General features: G+C 46.5%; 2 protein-coding genes across 5 annotated transcripts; one reads left to right on the top strand and one right to left on the bottom strand.

Annotated features, from left to right (window-relative positions):
* Window positions 1–263: 263 nt before the first annotated feature.
* Window positions 264–2,554, top strand: mrpl28 (mitochondrial ribosomal protein L28). The gene is made up of 6 exons (XM_076141252.1): window positions 264–382; window positions 634–936; window positions 1,048–1,200; window positions 1,409–1,543; window positions 1,645–1,731; window positions 2,154–2,554. The coding sequence occupies exons 2-6, from the start codon at window positions 652–654 to the stop codon at window positions 2,241–2,243; spliced, it is 750 nt and encodes a 249-aa protein (XP_075997367.1). The 5' UTR covers window positions 264–382; window positions 634–651; the 3' UTR covers window positions 2,244–2,554.
* A 4,294-nt stretch (window positions 2,555–6,848) lies between these two features.
* On the bottom strand, window positions 6,849–14,753 carry relb (v-rel avian reticuloendotheliosis viral oncogene homolog B). 4 transcript variants are annotated; one of them, XM_076141224.1, is made up of 11 exons: window positions 14,452–14,753; window positions 14,246–14,266; window positions 13,309–13,493; window positions 11,173–11,502; window positions 9,907–10,073; window positions 9,712–9,803; window positions 9,454–9,585; window positions 9,267–9,371; window positions 8,900–9,115; window positions 8,655–8,726; window positions 6,849–8,248 (listed from the first exon to the last, which is right to left on the bottom strand). In XM_076141224.1, the coding sequence occupies exons 1-11, from the start codon at window positions 14,483–14,485 to the stop codon at window positions 7,758–7,760; spliced, it is 1,845 nt and encodes a 614-aa protein (XP_075997339.1). In that variant the 5' UTR covers window positions 14,486–14,753; the 3' UTR covers window positions 6,849–7,757. The 4 variants fall into 4 exon arrangements, with proteins under 4 accessions (XP_075997339.1, XP_075997331.1, XP_075997348.1 ...); XM_076141216.1 differs by having other exon boundaries at window positions 6,849–8,251; window positions 14,452–14,750; XM_076141233.1 differs by having other exon boundaries at window positions 6,849–8,251; window positions 14,050–14,266; window positions 14,452–14,747.
* Window positions 14,754–15,279: the final 526 nt, after the last annotated feature.

Genomic DNA, 15,279 nt, shown 5'->3' with positions numbered 1-15,279 from the left:
GTTTTGATGTATAATGCATATACATATATCTCGCATGAGAATTGTTATTCGTCGAATTTTGATCACTGTTTTTAAAGGTACTGTTATTTTTCAAAGATAGAGAGTTAAACTATAGATGCAAATTCACTTAATAAAAAAATCGATAAATGATTTAAAAAGAAATAGTACGGACCCCACTTCCGCTTTGACGGAAAGGAGTTGACAGGCAGTATGCAAGCCAATCACAATCGAGCATTTTCCCATTTGTCCCCTAATGCGGAAGTCCCGTGAAGCGCATCCGGTGTTATGTCCTTGCTCGTCTGATTTTGGAGAAACGTGGGGCAAAACCACCCCAGAAACTCTATTTTCTATTTTATCTGGATCTTATTTTCCTGCTAAAAAGGTAATAATTACATGTGATAGTATTTGTGTTGTAAGGTAAGGATAGTAAGGTTTGTAAGCGGATATTTATCAAAGAAACGCTCGCAGTTGTCAGTGGTTGTTGTGAAGTCTGTTGTCAGTGATGTCATGGAAGTAAAATCGATACAGTTTGATATGCAGTGTGTTGGTGTGTATTACTTTAAAGACTAGGAAATCATTCAGTTATTTCATTTCAAAGTAACTACATACATACATGTCTCACCCTTCCTTCAGGTTGTCCTCAGCTTCACTATGCCGCTGCACAAATACCCTCCCAAACTGTGGGAAGCCCTGAAGCTGAAGCAGGGCATCTTCGCTCGCTTGCCCAAACACTACCTCAAGTCGTTGGAGCTGAAGGAGCCCACACCGGTCCACTGGAGGCCCCTGGGTGTCCAGTATAGGGCCAATCCCAAGACGGGGGTCAAGGAGCGGGTGCAGGACGTCCCCATCCCCATCTACTACCCCCCGGAGTCTCAGGGCGGCCTGTGGGGAGGAGAGGGCTGGATATCTGGGTTCAGATACGCCAACGGGGACAAAGTGAGTCACCAGGAGGAATAAGACCACGCCACAAACATCTATAGAAGTTCCTACTGCTACTATAAATGAATGTTTCTATCAAACCTCTAAGCGTCATATGCATGTCCTCAGCTGTCCACTCGTCTGAGGAAGGTGTGGAAACCTAAATTGTTGCAGAGAGAACTCTACAGTGAGATCCTGGATCACAGGTTCACTGTCACGGTCACGCTCCGCACGCTGGACCTCGTCGACGCCGCCTACGGGTTTGACTTTTACATCCTCAAAGTAAGAGCGGAACCACAATTAACCGTCGAGCTTCCGTGTGTGTGTGTGTGTGTGTGTGTGTGTGTGTGTGTGTGTGTGTGTGTGTGTGTGTGTGTGTGTGTGTGTGTGTGTGTGTGTGTGTGTGTGTGTGTGTGTGTGTGTGTGTGTGTGTGTGTGTGTGTAAGTGCTTCCTCTAATGACCCCTCCCCACCTCCTCCTCCCATATCAGACACCATCGGAAGACCTGAACTCCAAACTGGGGATGGACCTGAAGAGAGCCATGTTACTCCGCCTGGTACGCAGAGACTCAGAGCTTTACCCCAACGAGCCGGCAAAGAGAGAGAGGGTCTACAACAAATACAAGGTGACATCCTAATACGTGTGTAGCTGTGTGTGTGTGTGTAGCTGCTTGTGTGTAGTTTGGGTGTAAGTCTGTTGTTGTAACTGTTGTGTTGTCCCGAGCAGCAGTTTGAGGTTCCTGAGGAGGAGGCAGAGTGGGTGGGCCTCAATCTGGAGGAGGCTGTGGAGAAACAGAGGCAACTGGAGCACAAGGTAACACACACACACACACACACACACACAAGTCAAGCACCTAAAAGGAATCAAAATGAGCTGAAGACGTGTAGCCTAGCAACCATCTAGAACACCATAACAACTTTTCTACGCCAAAGCAACAACCTAGAACACCCTAGCAACCGCTCTGCTAACTTCCCAAAACATCCTAGCAAGAGAACCAATCATCATAGCATACACCCATAATCACTATAGCAACCTGCCTTAGGAACCACTTGCAACACCATAGCAACCACGTAGCCTCACACACTCAGATTTGCTGAACCTAATCACTTCATGGTCCACTCTCATCCCTGATATTGGGAACCGCTATCTATAGTTAAATTGTATGTGTTTGAGTTGGGAAATTGTGATGTCTGCTGGTTCTGACTGGTTCTGGTTCTGGTTCTGTTCTCCCATAGGAGCCTGAGCCTTTGTTTAAGACCTACGTGGAGAAGCTGGTGCAGGACCTGACCGTGCAAAAACTGATGCAGCCTCATCTGCTGGAGTGAGGGAGAGCAGAGCAGAGGCCGACTGAACCTTAAGTAGGTTGAACTGTCAAACTGCGTCCGGCCGGCCTGGCACACATACACACGCCAGAAAATCGCTCCCGTTTGGGTTTTGGGATGGACGCATACGACCGCCTCATGCTGGACTAACACTTATTTATTTAGTCTCCGCTTGTCCCCTGAGCTCCAAGGTTAAGGACCTTTGAGGACCTTTGAGGACCTTGGGCCTCCACAAATGTAAATATTCCACAACCAGCTGTGATCAAAAGTCCTTACAGAGGAAATCTGATGAATAAAGAATCCACTTTCCTAAACCTTGGTCCTCCTCCTCTGTTCCCACTCTCCTGGCAGATTTCTGTTCTGTGCTGAACTGCAGAAAAAAACAGAAGCAACATTGTTTCACACATCGGCCGTTGATGTTGTGGTGATGTCGGTTGAGATCTTATCTTTGGTGTGTTGTAACGCCTTTATTATTTTGACCATGTTTCCACCCAGGGCCAGTGTTCCCTCATGATGTAAAGAAGAAGAAGAAAGACGTGTATGAGATATTAAATGGAAGGATCGACGTTAACACACTTAGAAACAGAACGCAAACTACCAGATAACGCTGCTGAGGTGTTTTGCCCACTAGATGGAGCTATTTCCTTGAGTCTGAATGGTTTAGAGCAGAAGACTGTTTAAATGAGAGTGATGGCGGCTTGGGAAGGTCATAGGGTTGTTTCTGTGCTGTCAGACATTAGATTCAACTACTTGTGTCCACGGCAACGGCACAGCAGCATTTTGCAAGTCGCATGTCCTTTGGGAAGGAGAGCCATAACTCTGATATATTCCAGTTCCTTCCATCATGAATAGTTTTTTGTATATTGATACTCTGAGCATACGCGTGGATACAATATCTCTATGTAGTGAAGTCTGAACAGTGTGTTGTCTTTTATCACTGCAAACTGTAAAACTCTGCCGTTTTTCTCAGATCCTGAGTGGCAGCGAGTCCAAGTGCCGTCATCAAAACAAACAGAGGCCTCACACCCGGCGTACCTGCTCCAATGTGACTCATCCACATTCACACGCTTCAGTAAACGTTTGTATAAGGCGCTCAATGGTGAGAGAGGTTGACTTTGAAAACAACAAACCGTTGCTTCTGCAGGAGTTTCGCTTTCACACTTGTCTGTGTGTGTGTGTGTGTGTGTGTGTGTGTGCGTGCAACTGGTAGCTCTGTGGTTACTTGCTGCTATTACGGTAGGACGTGGAGTCCCTACAGGTCCTGGGGACTCCCGTGGGTGGTGTAGCCTAGCAACTGAAAAATGTAAATCTGTCACCTGTAAACAGATTCTCTCCTTCTATGGGTGAAGTGGTGTGGAATTACCCTCATACCCATCATGGCTCAGGCTGTTCTGTGACACACGCAAGGTTCCCAAAGTTAGTCAATCTTCTCTGTTGGCAGGCACATGTGTTTGGTTCATCTTTGATGCTAAATGAGGCTTAAACATCTATTATGTTTGACCTCATATTTTCCATTAAATCAGGCCACAAGCTTCACATCAATCAGATCTGTCTCCAGCCCTGAACGCCTCACGGCTTTCCATCCCATCATTCCCAACAGCTCTGTTTGATCGGCTGCTGTTTCCGTTGGAAAGGTGATACAGATCATGGAGACCAGGCTGCAGCTGCTCCTGACCCGCCCCCCTCACTGTGTGTGTGTGGGTGTGGGTGTGTGTGTCTGTGTGTGTGTGCGCGCTGTCCTTACTGTTCTTGTGTTTTGAACCGTATGTCAAAGCTCTTACCCTGGATTCCTGGAGTGTTGGGCCCTGTTCAATTTCTGAATAGAGGGTTGGAGTCATAATTGGAGGTCTCTCAGCCTTGATGGTGGTATGGGCCCTCTAGTTACTTTCAGATTACGTTGATCTGACAGATGATCGACTTTTCCACTGGTGATGTTTTTGGGGGTTTTTGTGGTGAGATCCAAATCCATCTCAAACCGAGTCTGTACGTGTGTAGTTTTCCGATTGTCTAAAGCTCTATAAACTACTTTATTGTCTTAATGTCTTTGACATATTACACATGTGTAACCAAGTTTGTTAGATCAGATTTTTGTCCCAGAGTTTAGTTTAATGGTGCTGGTATTCATTGGTATAAGAGTGGACAAAAACAATGATCTGTGTACCCATGGACCAAATGTTACATTTCCTGAGCTGCCTGTATCCGGGCCAAGGAAAGAGATAGAACAAAAGCAAAACATCAGTGTAACCATGGGCCAACTTCAAAAACGTTTGAATGTTCCATGTCTTGAAGCTCATGTTGTGTTAGTATTCATTAGTGTTTAGACAAAGTTTACATGTTAGTGCCCGTGACTCCAACATCATACACAACCTGTAGTATAATAATTTCTCCATATTTGGATGCCAGGTGTGATAATAATCTGCATCGCGGATGATGTGAGTGTGTGAGTGTGTGAGTATCACTTTCCCTCTCTGAGGTTTGAAACATGCAACCTGTCGTTCCACCACACGACTCTGCTCCGCTCAGGTTTCCCCACAAAGCCACGGGGGGGGGGGGGGGGGGAGATAAAACCATTTTTTATATTTTTTAGATATTTTTTTATCTTTAGATACACATTAACATGAATCCAACATTGGGCAAAATGGGGAATATTGACAAAATTCTGAAAAAGTTGACCCCGCGGTCATCGTTTTGTAAAACTAGAGAAAACCTAAAACGTCCATATCTTGGACTTGGAAGGAGTGAGAGAGCTAAAATTTCAGACTCCAGACTGCAATGGTATCATCATTATGGCATTGCATAGTAACCATGGACCAAATGGGTCAGTTTTGTAAAAGGCCTTTATCTTGGACAAGGAAAGAGCGAGACCTCTAGAATTCCAACCACATCATCTACATGGCACTGGGATCATTTGCTGCAAGTTTGGGGCAAATTCAACCACATCATCTAGATGTGGTTGAGGCATTTCTCTCTGTTGAATTCATATATTTGTAAATCTGATTTTGAAAGAGTCAGTGCCTCCCCAGCCACGAACCTCACCGCACGTTACTGAATAGCTTAGAATTGGATGCACAATAACAGGGAAGCTGTGTTTCTACATGGCACTAGGCCCAGTTTGATATAGAACACAATTATATACAATATATATATATAGTATCTCTCCATCAGTTTGGGCGTCCTTGGCCTGAAAAACGTTGAAGACCCCTGACTTAAATCATGTATCTGCTATCTGTTGCTTTTAAAGGAAAGTCAAATCAAAAATATCATTAATCTGTAGGTCGTCCAGGGGGAGAAATGAGTGAATGTGTTTTGAACATACAAAAATACAGAACTGAAATATTTATCTATGGGTCCAAAATACATTAAGACATTTCTTTTCTCTCACTGCGGTGAAGTGCAAAGACTTTAGAATGATTTCTTTACCAGGCGTCCATAGTTACTGTACTGTAATACTGACCAGTAACTCAGCTCAGCTACAACTGAAACACAGGCATGTCTAGACGTGTTTGTGTCTCTGTGTGAGAGTAGGAAATGAAAGCCATAGAAGAGCAGTCCTAGCGTTGCTTCCTGTGTGTGTTCACCGTGACAGCAGATAAGGTAACACAGCAACAGACACACACACACACAATTTCCTCTGGTTTCACGGATTTATTATGATTCCCCCTCGTTTATCTTCGCACCTGCTGTTTAATTTATTCTCCTTTATTCTGTCAGTCAAACATCTCTGCTACCTTTATATAAGAAAAGACGTGTTTAGTAGTTTATAATATAAAAGTTTTTATGATTGAGCAACAATGTAATCTCCAATTTATCAGAAAGCCGCAAGGGATGAATGAACTTCTCAGATAATCTTTCTCAATATAAAAAAAATTCCCATGAGGCTTTACACGTTTCCAAAGAAGTGCTCTGCTATAAATAACCCGTGTGACACAGCGAGCAGAGGAAAAGAAGCTCCTCCTCCTCCTCTTCCAGAACAAAGGCCTTAGTAGCTGGTGTGAGAATGATGATGCACCCGCACGGTGTCCAATAACGTGCCAGACAAACGAGTCGGGTCAGGGCGCTCGGGACAAAAATCAGCCTCAGCTTTAAGGCTCAGACGCAAGCATTTTTATTCTTTCTATGGCGTCACTTAATCAATTTCAAATGTTGACGTTCATGTAAACTGTAGAAGAAATGAGGAAGTGGAACTCTTCACATGTCTGCGTTTCTGATATTGTTTCAAACCTGCCTCCAAACAGGAAGTTGGGCATTCAGCAGTATGATCGCTCCATAGACCCTGAAGATGTGTAAAGTTTGCCTGAAGCCAGTAAGAACACGACAACCGTCTTTGCAGATTAATTATTTTATTTGTAGTTTAAATATGTCACACAGTGCTGCAGTGGGCGGAGTTTGGACGAGTGACAGACGAAGCTGTCCGTGGGAAACGATGCAGAGTGAAACCGCAGGACAAAGGGAGGCGATGGCGCACAGCAATCTGAATGCCGGGCCGGGTTTCTATTGCAGGCGAGTACGATTAAACATTAAGCCGGCCAGCGTCGCCACACAGGAGCAGAGTGCAAACACACATCGGCGCAGAAGCCAAACGGGATGTCGGGCTTTTTCCCAAAAGTACACAATACAGACGACACATACATCAGACAACACATGATTCAGACAGTCATTTAGCATGACAGATCATTTATGTGAAGAAGGTTCTGTCTGTTCCCACGTTTAAGAGCTTTAATGAAGTCGCTGTGGCCGTTTCTCTGCAGGTTGTACAGTCGAGTCCATTCAAAGACCTACAGACCTGTGAGAGCCACAAACATCTATACAATGATAAAACCTACAGAGACACAAACCACAGATCTCCCAAAAATTCCAGACAGGTGAAGTCTCCTTTCACTGAGCTGTGACAGAAGAAGAAGCAGAAGAAGAAGAAGAAGAAGCAGCACAATGAAACCAATAAGTGCTACGTTCACATTCCAGGCTGTAGTTTCCCAAAACAGTTTTCCTTCAAATCTGATGTACATCCGACTGTTAGCAGTGGCTTCAATCCAAGCAAACCGAGGAAACATTACAAACAAGCACAATTTACTTTTCTTCAGGATTCGACCATCACACAAATCATGATTTGTTTCCGTTACTGGTTCGATTCCGGGATCCTCCAAGCGAGCAAGTGGAAGTGTTGTTGAGCACGACACTGAAGCCCCTAACTGCTCCTGAGGTCCCGGTTGGCTCCTTGCATGGTCTGACTCCATGGCCCCATCAGTGTGTGTGTGGATGTCAGGTCAATGCAAAGCGCTTTGGAGAAAAGCCTCCAGTCCATCGTGGCCTTTTGGTGCGGGTGTGAATGTAGCTTTAGTTTGCTCACAGCGACTCAGGGAGCACAAACAATCAGGAATGTTCCGCTTTTAAAGCCTCGACCAGCGAGGCCTTCAGACGGAGATAAAGGTTCAACTTGATTCAGAACAACATAAACTTTTGGCTCTGAATCCTTGACGGTTCAAGTGAGAGTTAAGCTGCTACGTGATGGACGGACTCTCATAGCTCCTCCTCCTCCTCCTCCTCCTCCTCCTCCTCCCTCTTCACCTGGACTGTGTGGGCGGGGCTTTCCTGAGCGGTAGCGTCTGGCTGTTGGGTTAGACTCTCGTTGACCAGCTGGTTGAACTGTAAGTCGTGGTACTGCGACATGTCTTGGCTGTACAGCCAAATGTTTTGGTTAAAGTTCACGTCCATGTTGGCGAAGGTAGCGTTGGCGTCGGGCCCCTGGTCAAAGCCGGTGGACATGGACGAGACGAGGCTTTGTTCTGAAAGCATGTCACGGACTTCAGGTATTTCCATCAGCTGGTTTAAGATGGCCATCTCATCAGGGCCTTCGTAGGTCAGCTGGTTGAGGTGAGAGTCCTGGTGGTCGCAGTAAAACATTTTGCCCGAAGCGGAGGAGACGCCGGGCTGGGCGGGAGGAAGAGTTCCCTCTGCCGGGAAGTGGAAGGGCTGAGAGGACGACGGCAGCTCGGCCGCAGCCGGGGTTTCTGCTGCGGGAGAAAGGAGAAGGTTGAAGGAATATGAGGGTGATTAGCTTCACACGTCGTTAGGTTTACACTTAAATTAGGAAGGCGAACTGAGACCCTTTCCTGAAACCACTGTTGGAATATCTGAATCAGGGATCAGATAAATGGGTTTGTCCTGTTTGGGGATCAGAGGAAGCCTGAGACTTCACCACAAATGGTTGAGATTAAACACACATATTAGCAAATTAAGTTGTTAAAATCATAAATTAATCTAAACTGCTGAGACGGTGGAAGCTTTGGGTCCAGAAGTGACGTGAGCATCTCCAACCCCCGAGACAAAAAATCCATTAAGGACTTTATTTGTTTGTAAAAAGTAAACAATGAAGGCAGAGAGTAGAGGAAGAGTATGATGAAGGTCGAGCCTCACCTGCCAAACACGGTTTGTCTCTGAAGCTGATGTCCGTCTTTATCTTCCTCTTCCTCTTCACCTCGTACGGATCTGAAATAGGAGCAGTTTAAATGTTTACAGTGTGAAATCATCTTCCACACGTCACGTTAGCCTGTGTGAGTGTGTGTGTGTGTGTGTGTGTGTGTGTGTGTGTGTGTGTGTGTGTGTGTGTGTGTGTGTGTGTGTATGTGTGTGTGTGTGTGTGTGTGTGGGGGGCGTCTTACCTGGGTTGCAGGGCAGGTAGGTGAAGGTGATGGCCTCGCTCTCCATCTGGTCCGAGAGGCGACGCAGGACGACCCGTACCTCCACCTCCTCTGCGATGTCCTGGTCCTGGTAGGGCGGAGTCTTGAACACGATGGCGATCTGTCGGTGCACGTCGGTCTGGGCGAACTCCCCGTTGGCCTTCCACGAACCCCGTCTGAAGATGATCTCGATGTCGTCTGCAGATCCAGAATGTACAAAGTCACGTTTTACTCCATCGTCTTACATTGGCCTGGACTAAGCTGAGCCTGAGTAAAGGATGAATTAAATTTTTGTTCCCTCCATCACAGCATCCTAATGGTTCTAAGCACAATGGCGGCTATTCTTCACCTTTCTGTACTTTGTCACACAACATGTAGATCTCCGTCTTGCCGTTGCACGGACCCCTGTTCAGGTTCAGACTGCTGATCTTCAGCTGAGACGTGGTCGTGGCCTCTGGAGAACACAAGAGACCACCAACTGTGAGATCGCTGCAGTCTGCATGTGTGTGTGTGTGTTTGTGTGCGCACGCTCTTACTCTTGTCGTAGATGGGGTTGGACACCACGGGGCCCAGGCACTCCTTCTTGCCGTCGTCCCACTCCAGCTCACACTGGAAACATAGACGCACCACGTTCATGTCCATGTCCTCGATGCCCTTTGAGTGACCGGCTGAGGGACAAAGACACAACAAAGAGACACCTGATGACTTTCCTGTCAGCAGCCACTCCGTCTTCATCCTGCCTCACTTACTCCTCATCTCAGTTTATAAACAGAGTAACTCTCTCTCTCTCTTACTGCGGAAGGGGTCGATGTTTTGGCTCCGCCTCTTCTGCAGTGAAGCGTCCAGCTCTTTCCTCCTCACACACTGGATGCCAAGGTTAGAGAAGCTACATGGTGAGACGGGTAAAGATACAAACACAAACACGACGCTATTAATATTTAAAAGAAAAACGTGCAAAGACATCATCATCCTCTTTATTTAACAACCACCTGTGGTGTCGGTTGCTGTGAGGGTTCAGTGTAACCAAGCAGATTCCCGATCCGTCGGGGCAGTCTTTACCCACGAGGCAGTGCGGGTGCGGCCGGTAGGGATAGTCTTTGGTCACCAGGGAGGAGGTGACCTGGACCTTCTTGATGCGATCGATGGGACCCTGAATCTGGACAAGGAGAGGAGGAGGAAGGGTGACAAGGAAGCAAGAGGAGGCATCAGTAACAGCATACAGGGATAACACACACACAAACACACACACACAATCTGGCCACTGAAAAATGAAAAGAACATTTTATGCTCCGTAAATTAAGCTTAAAATAAAATGAGATTTTTATTTGCTATTGATTACATGTTTGACTTAATTTCTATTTTTTTTGTGTATTCATTTTAAATAATATTTAATTGATCCTGTTTTATTTTCCATGATTTTTATTCGACATTCATTTCTCTGTCGTCTCTATTGATATCATTTCCATACGGAAATTATTATTTGATCTTGGTTATTTTATTTGTAGACTTTGATTTGATAAACTGATTGAACCACACACACACACACACACACACACACAAACAAACACACACACACACACACACACACACACAGAGTGAGGTTAAACGAGGACATGTGCAGCTCACAGTCCCTGCACCTGCGCAGTGTGTTCTTCATCGTGTCACAGGGTGTGTGTGTCAGGGTGTTTGTGACATTGTGGGTTAGGGTGTTAAACCGCCATGTTGAACGTTGCTAATGTTTGGATTTGTGGGGACTTTCTGGATGAGTCTTACAACCCACATCCTTCAGACTCCACCCTGACGCGTCAGTCACCACAGGGGGTCAAAGCGCAGAGGTGTGTGTTAAACTACCGGAGGGACAAATTCACTCAGAGTCTGAGGTTGATTCAGGCGTAAATCAGGTGAGTCATATTTGCATTACAGCCTGCAGTGATCAGCAGCATCTGTCAGTCACAGCAATAACTCAAACTGTCCATCAGACTGGGATCAAACTTGACCGGCTGGTTGGGGTTCAAAGGTTGGTATCAAGTTTCACATCAATCAAAGGCCGCAGGTCAAAGCGGGTTGTTGCTTCAGGTCACGTTTGTCTTGTTAGATTCAGTCACAGTCCCAGGAAGTCCAAAGATACTGAGTTTGTTTACTTATCTGATCTGGATCAAAGTGGACGCAGTTCAGTCGCTCTTAAAGCATGCAGCAGCCGAATAAAGAATCTCATCCTAGCTCATCCTAAATGTCTCCGTCTGAGTCTCCTGTACCTCTATGGCCGGCTGAGTCTTGTTGGTCTCCGTGCTGGACGCTCCCAGGATGCTGCCGGCCGATCGTCCCTCGCACTCGTAGCGAAACCTCATCCCTCTCTCCTTGGGCTCCTCCACCACCACCAGCTTGGGGTTATCCAGAAACCGCTCCAGCATCTCTGTGTTGTTCAGGCCCTGAGCCGGGGACGAGCCGGCGTGGCCCTTGGAGCCTCGACCCCTCTGAGAGGAGGAGGAGGAGGAGGGGCCAGATCCCCGGCAAGGACGAGCCGACGCCATATCTGTGGAAGAGGACGACTGCGGCTTTGCGGGCTGAGGGAAGGAGCAGCGCGGCTGAGGGGAACAATCATAACACAACAACGTAAGTTACCTTCTTTTAAGAGTAAACTAGATCATGTTCCTCCTAAGTTGTATCAGTCTGGAGACATTGTATCTGTCCTCCATGTGTGTCTCCTCAACATTCTCTCAGCTACTTCAAGTTATCCTCAGTTACCCTGACTGATGTGAGACCGGGGAGGATCGAGATCCATGAAGACATACAGAGGTTTCAGGGTCAAAGGTCGTAGGTGAACATATTAGTATCTAACTAAACTAATAGCTTCATGAAGAGGAGCTTTCAGAGGCTCTAACACGTGTTCATGGATCCATGAGGGTCCATTCAAAGACCCACAAACATCTACCCAATGAGACAAACCACACAAACAACCAGAGTTCAGACGTAAATTACCTAAACATCCTCATCATTTTGTAAAATGGCCACAGTCTCACTCTAGAAACTGTTTATTCCTCAACACACCAGCACCCACACCCACTTTACCATGAGCTCGCCTGACTCCGCCTCTTGTGTTTTGCTGCTGTCGCCGCAGCTCACCAGCTCTTCCGTTCCCCACTCACTCTGTCAGCCTGCTGAGCAACTCTGTGCTGCTATTTCACCGCCTCAAGGCTCTCTATCTTCACAACTTCTGTCCAATTAGGTCTCTAACTAAACGTACACCTCACAAAACAACAGAGTCTAACTGTCAGCGTATGCCAAAAGGAAACAGATCGGATCAACAATAAGTTGGCAAACCTTCAGACAACAGAGCAGGACAAAAGAAGTCGACTCCTGAGCTCATGAAACGGCAGCTGGAGAGCTCTGAGTGTCTCCTCTGTATGAGCTCACGTTTCAGACTTCCCCCGTCCGGGCGCGAGTGTGTGTCGTCATGTGCTGGAGCGCCTCGGCCTGGGCATACCCGTTAGCCAGGAGAGCTGCTAAACAAAAGCCTGTCTGAGCCCCGAAGAACAGGAAACAGGAAGTGAGCTCAACTCCACAACACTGGTCCAACGACTGGAGGAGCCGCGTGAGGTGAAGAATGTGACCTTTCACCCCGGTGGGTTTGGCTTGTAAACAGAAAGGAAGGCAAACTGAAAGTAGGAGTCAGATTACAGAGCCTACAGCCACTCCTCTTCCAACCACTCCTCCTCCTCAAACAAGTCCCTGGCATGCAGAATGCGTCACCAGAAGGGCAACATACTCACAACTTTGCTATTTAACAAATGTGTTTTTCCACATCAAACCCTGCAGCAGACGTGGCAGGGATGAGTCGAGCGGCTGATAGAGCAGTTTGAGTTTGCTCCCGGTGCCGCTCGTCTTATCAGAGGGCTGCTCTCTGTAAACCACGTGCTTTACGGTAAGAGCCCAACAGCCTGACAACAAACCACCAGGGAATCTGCAGGCCACACACACAGCCGCTCGGTGAGGAACAAACGCCACCATGAGCGTCACTTCTCTTTACGTCCACAGGGGGAGCGAACACCACAGAAGCTGATTATTAACCAGCTTTAATTTAACCTCTCAGATGCTTCAACAGTGACATCATTCTTGTTCTATGCAGCTCATTCTGACAGTCAGCCTCACATATAATACTTTTTTTTTTAAAGGACTGCACTGATAAATGTGGAAGAATCACAGTGAAGATGTAGAAATGTAGTTGCTTGCTGTAACATAAACAATTAAGAATAGTTTGATGTCAGAGTAACTAAAAGCATTATTCAGCTGTTTACTAGCATTATGCAGCTCTATTAGCCACAGTGAAGGCAGAGAGAGGAAGCTACTCCTCCCAGCATGCACCTATGCCGCCTGCTCGCTCACTCACTCACCTGGGTCGCCGTCCCTCGTGCTACCAGCACAGGCTGTGCTGGGCCTGACGGGCTGGGCCTGAGCATGGTGTGGTTCTGGTTGAGGCTTATCTGCTGGCAGAGGAGCTCGGCAGGAGGAGGCGGAGGACCGGGCAGCGAGGCAGCCGGACGCTCTCGGTCCTCTGTGATCAATTCCTCGATTATGTCTGAAAGATGACCACAAACTGTCTCAGAGGGTAAATTTATACGACTCAAGGTTGATGATTAATGTCTAGAATTGCAAGTTTCAGACACAAACAGACAAACAGACAGGCTATATCTGTGCCCAGGATAGTTTCACCTGTACATAACATGCAGCATGGAGATTAAGTACCGTAGCTATGGTTAGCTTAATTAATCAACACATTTCTTATTGCTATTAACAATAACTTTTAATTGTATTACTGTAAATATACATGCTGCTCCAGCTTCAACACAACAGGTACAATACAGCTGTTGCTACTTTTACCCGACGATGTCATTCTGCACATTAATTTAATCTGTTCATATTGTTTACTGGTCTTGTATTAGGGTGTGAGTGTTTTGTCTTCTGCATCTGTAACAAATCATTTCCCTTTAGGATTATTAAAGTGTGTGTGGGCGTGTGTGTGTGTGTGTGTGTGTGTGTGTGTGTGTGTGTGTGTGTGTGTGTGTGTGTGTGTGTGTGTGTGCGTGTGTGTGCGTGTGTGTGCGTGTGTGGCAGGTACATGTGTTGTTGTTTACCTCAGGGTGAAGAAGTGATGACGACTGTACGGGCTTATACATGAACTATCACACAACGGGACACGAGTGGAGGAAGCAGAAGTAGACACACGAGTAACAACTTCTACTTCTTCATCTCGCAGTCACCCGAGTTCACAGTAGAATGACAGCACACACACATGAACAGACACATGGGTGTAAAACTGAGGGGACTCACCCAGCTCCGTGAGCTCCACGGCTGCGGGACAGACAGAGAACAAGCGGTAAACACACACAGTAACAACACCATGGCTGTGGCTTCATGCTGAAAAAAATGGGTGTTGGCCCCTCTACTAAGCCGAATCACATGCCGGGCAGTGATGTCACCTTTCCAATGCACACCAACACACACATTACAGAGTGAAACATGGAGCAACAACTTACCGGCGGTACCGTTGAAAGCGTTCATGTCTCTCATCGCATGCGTCAAATCTTGAAAGTCACACAGAGTATAGAAATGACGTACAGTCCGTGAACGTTTCGCACTTCTTCTTCGTCTAAACGTCTCTCGTTCTCTCACTTCTTCTGCTCTCTTCCTCTTTCTGAACACGCCGGGCTCGTGTGTGCTCGTGCCTGCGACATGCGTGGACTGAGCCTGAGACTTAGTATGAGTCTGAGTGTGGCTCTCCTGCGTTCACGTACTCGACTCTCCGCCCAGTCGGAGAGGCGGAGCGGCGGAAATCCCCGCACCATCACGTCCCAAGTGGGAACCCCCTCCTCCCCCCCAAAAACACACGGGACACGGCGAAGGTGTCAAATATTTGATTTCGATTTTCGAAGATTTAATAAATGGAAAATAAAGTAGAGTCTGAACTTTTTTAGGCTCGTTCAAGACAGTGACCAAACCACAGATGATTTTGTTTGCATATGAAAATTAGTGTTATTCAAATTACGCATCCCCTATTCCGCGCGCGCACAGAGATCAACAAGGTTCGCTGATATTATAAACAAGCTATACAGGTATACAAGGAACATGCATACACACACACACACACGTACCACTGTGTACAAACACCTGTTTTTAATATCAGCGAACCTTGTTGATGGAACCTAATCTAGTGACTAGATTATTGTAAGTAACATTACATTAACACGGCTACTGTGCCAGTGTTCGGCTGTTAACTATGAAACAACTTCATTAATTTCCTTTTTCTCGAGATATTGCGCCGCTATTCTCGTAATATTTCAAATTTCTCTACAAATACCACGATT

The sequence above is a fragment of the Genypterus blacodes genome, unplaced genomic scaffold, assembly GCF_046128005.1.
Source record: "Genypterus blacodes isolate CSIRO-AG114 ecotype Tasmania unplaced genomic scaffold, CSIRO-AGI_Gbla_v1 ptg000003l_1, whole genome shotgun sequence".
Classification (NCBI taxonomy): domain Eukaryota; kingdom Metazoa; phylum Chordata; class Actinopteri; order Ophidiiformes; family Ophidiidae; genus Genypterus; species Genypterus blacodes.
The sequence above is the reverse complement of the archived record's forward strand: the minus strand, read 5'-3'. Positions and strand labels throughout refer to the sequence as shown.

Bases quoted from the DNA above. Each gene is read 5' to 3' on its own strand.
- mrpl28 (XM_076141252.1), top strand. From the start codon at position 652: ATGCCGCTGCACAAATACCCTCCCAAACTGTGGGAAGCCCTGAAGCTG. The intron at 1,201-1,408 runs GTAAGAGCGGAA...CTCCCATATCAG, and splicing joins TTGACTTTTACATCCTCAAA to ACACCATCGGAAGACCTGAA. The intron at 1,732-2,153 runs GTAACACACACA...GTTCTCCCATAG, and splicing joins AGAGGCAACTGGAGCACAAG to GAGCCTGAGCCTTTGTTTAA.
- relb (XM_076141216.1), bottom strand. From the start codon at position 14,485: ATGAGAGACATGAACGCTTTCAACGGTACCGCCG. The intron at 9,586-9,711 runs GTAAGAGAGAGA...TTTGTCCCTCAG, and splicing joins AAACATCGACCCCTTCCGCA to CCGGTCACTCAAAGGGCATC. The intron at 9,372-9,453 runs GTAAGAGCGTGC...TGTGTTCTCCAG, and splicing joins CAACCCCATCTACGACAAGA to AGGCCACGACCACGTCTCAG.